This window comes from Histoplasma capsulatum, genomic scaffold (genome assembly GCF_000149585.1).
Source record: "Histoplasma capsulatum NAm1 scaffold_4 genomic scaffold, whole genome shotgun sequence".
In the NCBI taxonomy this organism is placed as follows: domain Eukaryota; kingdom Fungi; phylum Ascomycota; class Eurotiomycetes; order Onygenales; family Ajellomycetaceae; genus Histoplasma; species Histoplasma mississippiense.
The window spans coordinates 1144614-1148782 of NW_001813979.1; the positions used below are offsets into that span (position 1 = coordinate 1144614).

A 4169-nucleotide genomic window follows, 5' to 3' on the forward strand; every position below is an offset into this window, starting at 1 on the left:
AAAAGAACGAGGAGGAGGAGAGAACATTCGCGTCCATCGCCCGCGCCGAAAACCAAGCAAGCAAATCATGCACTGCATATAAATAAGAGTTTTCCATAAGAATCAATTATGTCTACGAACGCATGAACCTCCTAATATATGGAAAAATTCCTATTCCCTTATCCAGCGAGCTGAATCCACTTTGCCAAAGAGACTTAAACCAGCAGCAAACAAACTAGCATTGGGAACAGAAATCCCAGAATGACTAAATGAAAGACAACAGACGCCAGTGCTCCGTCAACTCAGAATATTAAAGAGAGGATAACCCAACGCACAAACAAATATAACACACAAGTGCGAGAGCATGATGCCTCTACCAGCCACGCCAGCTACTTATCCCTTCAAAGCCCTTTGCTTCACGTTACCGCTAAAACTCCACTTCCCACCTAAACGGAACGAACTGAGCTATTCCCATCTGCAGTGCCAGTCGGCCACGCTCGGAAATCTGCAGGATGCAGGCCCCAGAATACATAGGACGGCGCAGACTTCGTTAGACCCAATCCCAATGGCGCTCGTGGTATAATGGGAACGTTGAAAACAGGCTGTGGAGCATCAAATGATGACCAAGATGAGATACTCGTTTCTGTATCGGTGTTACTTGCCAGGGAGTGCAAAACGTTCTGGTCAGCGCTGTTGTAACTATTGTTTGACAAGGAGCGGCAAAGCTCGGGGGCCCAAGTCAGTGATGTATGTGACATTGATGTTTGTTGATGAGGGGAATGATGTTGCTGATATAGGGGTTGATGTGAATAACACTGGTTATGGTCGTTTCGAGAGAAGGGGAGGTTGAAGTATGAGAATCCCTCCTCGGCACCGCCATCGTATGTAGAGTTGGACACACCCGCTGGTAAAAAGAGTGGTGCATTTGGGATATCCTGCACACCTCCCTCCCGGCTTACTTCCCTGTCTGCAATTTGCTCACCGTCTTCATCCCAAACGGTATTCCTGTCACGAGTCTTTCCTTCCTCAGTATACCCGGACGAGTTTCCTTCTCCATTAGAACATCCATTATCAACTACCCGGCCATCAGCCACAGAGTCATACCCGTTTCCTCGATCAAGATGGAACATAACTTCCCCTCCCCTTCTCTCGCTCGCGTCGACCTCCCATCCAGCCCCAGCTGCAGCTCCATCACCCGCCTCATTGTTCCTTTCCCCCACTAATCTCCACATCGGCAACTGATACACCGCTCCACCCCACTTCGCAAAAACTTCATACTCTCCAATTCTAATAGTGGATTGATCATTAACGGGGCTCATATACTGCTGCCACTCGGGCCTAAACCAATCTTCCCGGCCTATTCGAAGCCAGGCTGGAAGCTCATCAAGAGCGATAAGAGGGACGGCGACGCCATTCTCACGGTAGAAATAGAAAGCCGGGATTGGAGAGATTTGCTGGGTAGGTGGGGGCAGAGCTGGCGAAGGAGGCTTTGATGTGGTGGATGTGCGAGGGGAATGGGCGTGGCCGCCGATATTTTGAGAGGAATTAGGCATAGGTTATTCAGGCTTGAAAATTTTGAGATGGTGGTGACCGTGGTGTTGCTGGCGACATGAGGGTGGGTCGTCATAGGAGTTTCATCGCTTTCTTTTAGGGAAACCCTCTATGTTACTGACCCTGGTATGACCATATAGAGGGTCGTTTTCCAAGGGAAGTTCTGTTGCCTTGGCACAATCCACCGATGTTTGGGAATATAAACGGATGATATCCTGGGGAAGATTAAAGGCAGTTTCGCCCCTCTAGAGGTGGAAGTGTCCCTGGACAGCTTTATACGGCACGCAACTTCCTAGTGCTTTGAAATGACAGCAATGGCATATCTAATGTCAGATACAAGAAAGCTGCGCTGGCAACAGGCGGAGAATGTTTGGCGGAGAAGACTGCCAATGAATGCAATACCCTGAATTCTCGCCCAGGAAGGAGTCAAAAACAGCGTACCCAGGACGGGAAGGAACAAGTTCAATGGTATTTCATTTGGAGAAACCTCGTATATCGTCCCATGTTTGCACAACGCAGGGCTAAGGAAGGAGCAGCCACCGAGGAGTTAGGGAGTATATATATACATATCAGGGGGCTGTTTTGAAGATCTCCATCTTAGTAGTCAATGTGAAATGGTCAGCGATGGTGAAGAAACAGGAAATGCGTATAGTGCTTTGTCACAATGCTGAAAGCTACAAATACAAAAGGGATATGGAAGAAAATCATGCCGCGTATGCTCCTCTCAACTAAGCGTGTTGTTTTAGAAAGAGCTCCACACAACAAAATATCTTTGCTAAGCGGTATTTTGAATCCCCTGAAAGTTAAAATAAAGCTAAAGGGGGGTAGGAGAGAAAAGAAATATCAACCCCCGTCCAAAAAAAAAAAAAAAAAAAAAAACACCATCGCTCATGAAGGAAATTAACAATACATTAAGTAATGTTTGGAATGGATAATGGAAACGTGAGGTCAAGGATGAAGGAGGTTTCAAAACCGAAAGAATAAGAAAAGGAAATAAATAAGCATACATGAAGGTGGGTATGTGGGAGAATATGAGGAGAAAATAAAAGATCGTTCGGAATTCGAATAAACAGAGTAGTGTGACGTCGATTTTAGAAAGGTGCGGGGTTTGACTGCGACTCGAACGCAATAAATCCATCTCTCCTATATTAACTACCACTCTCTTCAGGGTGTTTCTATTACCTTTCCTCCCCCTGTTCCCCTTGCATTCCCCTTTTGTTGAGTTTTCATCATCACCTAGGATTATGGTATGTATATGTGGTAATAAAAACATCAAAATTAAAATCAAAATCAATAATAAAATGGGGAATTAGACATGTCACTCATGCGGGTCCTCGGCAGCAATAACATCCTCAATCATCCGGAGCCAGTCAACCGGCTTGATTCTGGTCTCCGGATCCTTCACAACAGCCGGGGAGAGTATCTTTTCCACGATGCCCCCTATTGGCAGCCTCGAGCCATGCACGCCAGACCTAACATGATCCAAGACCCGATGACCCTCCCTCGACATGGCCAACCGCTGCATATTGCTTGATCCAGGATGCAGCAGCAAGTCGCCAGTGACAGCCGCGAGCAGTGTGACCGCCAAGGAGAACACGTCTGAGCCCTTGGATTGGACCACCTCGGTGGATTTCAGAGATTGGACCGTAAGCAGTTCAGGTGCGGCGAAAGGCGGTGATAGGGCTGACAGTGAGGGGCTGGGACCCTGTGGGCTAAGTCCGGTGGTGGACGGGTCGTACGAGGACGTAAAATCTATGTAGAGGGGTTCATAAGGGAATAGATGGTCTTTTGCGCAATCACTATCGGACGATTCTCGGGGTCTGAGCAGGATATTTTGCGGCTTGATGTCTCCATGGACGATCTGGGCACGCGAATGCAGCCATTCCAAGCCGCGGACCAGCTTCCTTGCAAGCGAAAGCCACTCGGGCATGCCGAGGACCGGATCAAACATCGTTTTGGTCGAGAACGTTTGTCGCGCAGAGGCGGCTTGATTGCTTATATAAGCCGAGAGACTGAGCGGGAATGCCGATAGGACAAGGGAATTGGACGAGGAGATAAACCCGTGGAAGGGGACTACGTGATGCTCTACGCCGGCGATGGTAGAGAGCCGGGAGAGAAGTCGCGCTTCTGCAAGGAGGATGGAGTGCGCATCACACCGCATTGGAGATTTAACTGCAAGGTTGGAGGCTGAAGTAAATGTCGATACCCTTCGTTGGGGTGGTGTCGGCGGAGAGTCTCGAGGTGTGCGAATCCAGCGGGATGTGGCGCTGTAAACAACACTCCAAGCTCCGCAGCCATATTCGATGAGACTGCCTCCCGGATCCCTCTGGAGCTCTAAGTCATATGCAAACTCCAGGGGTAAACGTTGCTGCTTTCGCAATGCAGTCTGGTCTCCTTCAGGCTTCCCATCATCTGACGCCCTCTGAACAGATATTTGGTGCTTTGGCGGGTTTTGGTCACCACTTGATGCTGGGGTATTAGTAGGTGTGGTTGGTGTTAGCGGCGGTGTTAGCGCGGATAAAGGACCTGGGGCAGATAAACGTAAAGCGTTCGGGGTATTTGAAGTCGTTAGGACCAATGGAGTGGGCGGTTCTTTGTTCGCCCTATCGGGGTAGAAGGGGCGAAACCGGGCCAGTTGA

General features: G+C 48.9%; 1 protein-coding gene across 1 annotated transcript; it reads right to left on the reverse strand.

Annotated features, from left to right (window-relative positions):
* Window positions 1–2848: 2848 nt before the first annotated feature.
* Window positions 2849–3481, reverse strand: HCAG_04352 (predicted protein; the record flags this gene model as incomplete). The annotated part of the gene is made up of 1 exon (XM_001540462.1): window positions 2849–3481. The coding sequence occupies one exon, from the start codon at window positions 3479–3481 to the stop codon at window positions 2849–2851; it is 633 nt and encodes a 210-aa protein (XP_001540512.1).
* Between the last annotated feature and the right edge of the window lie 688 nt (window positions 3482–4169).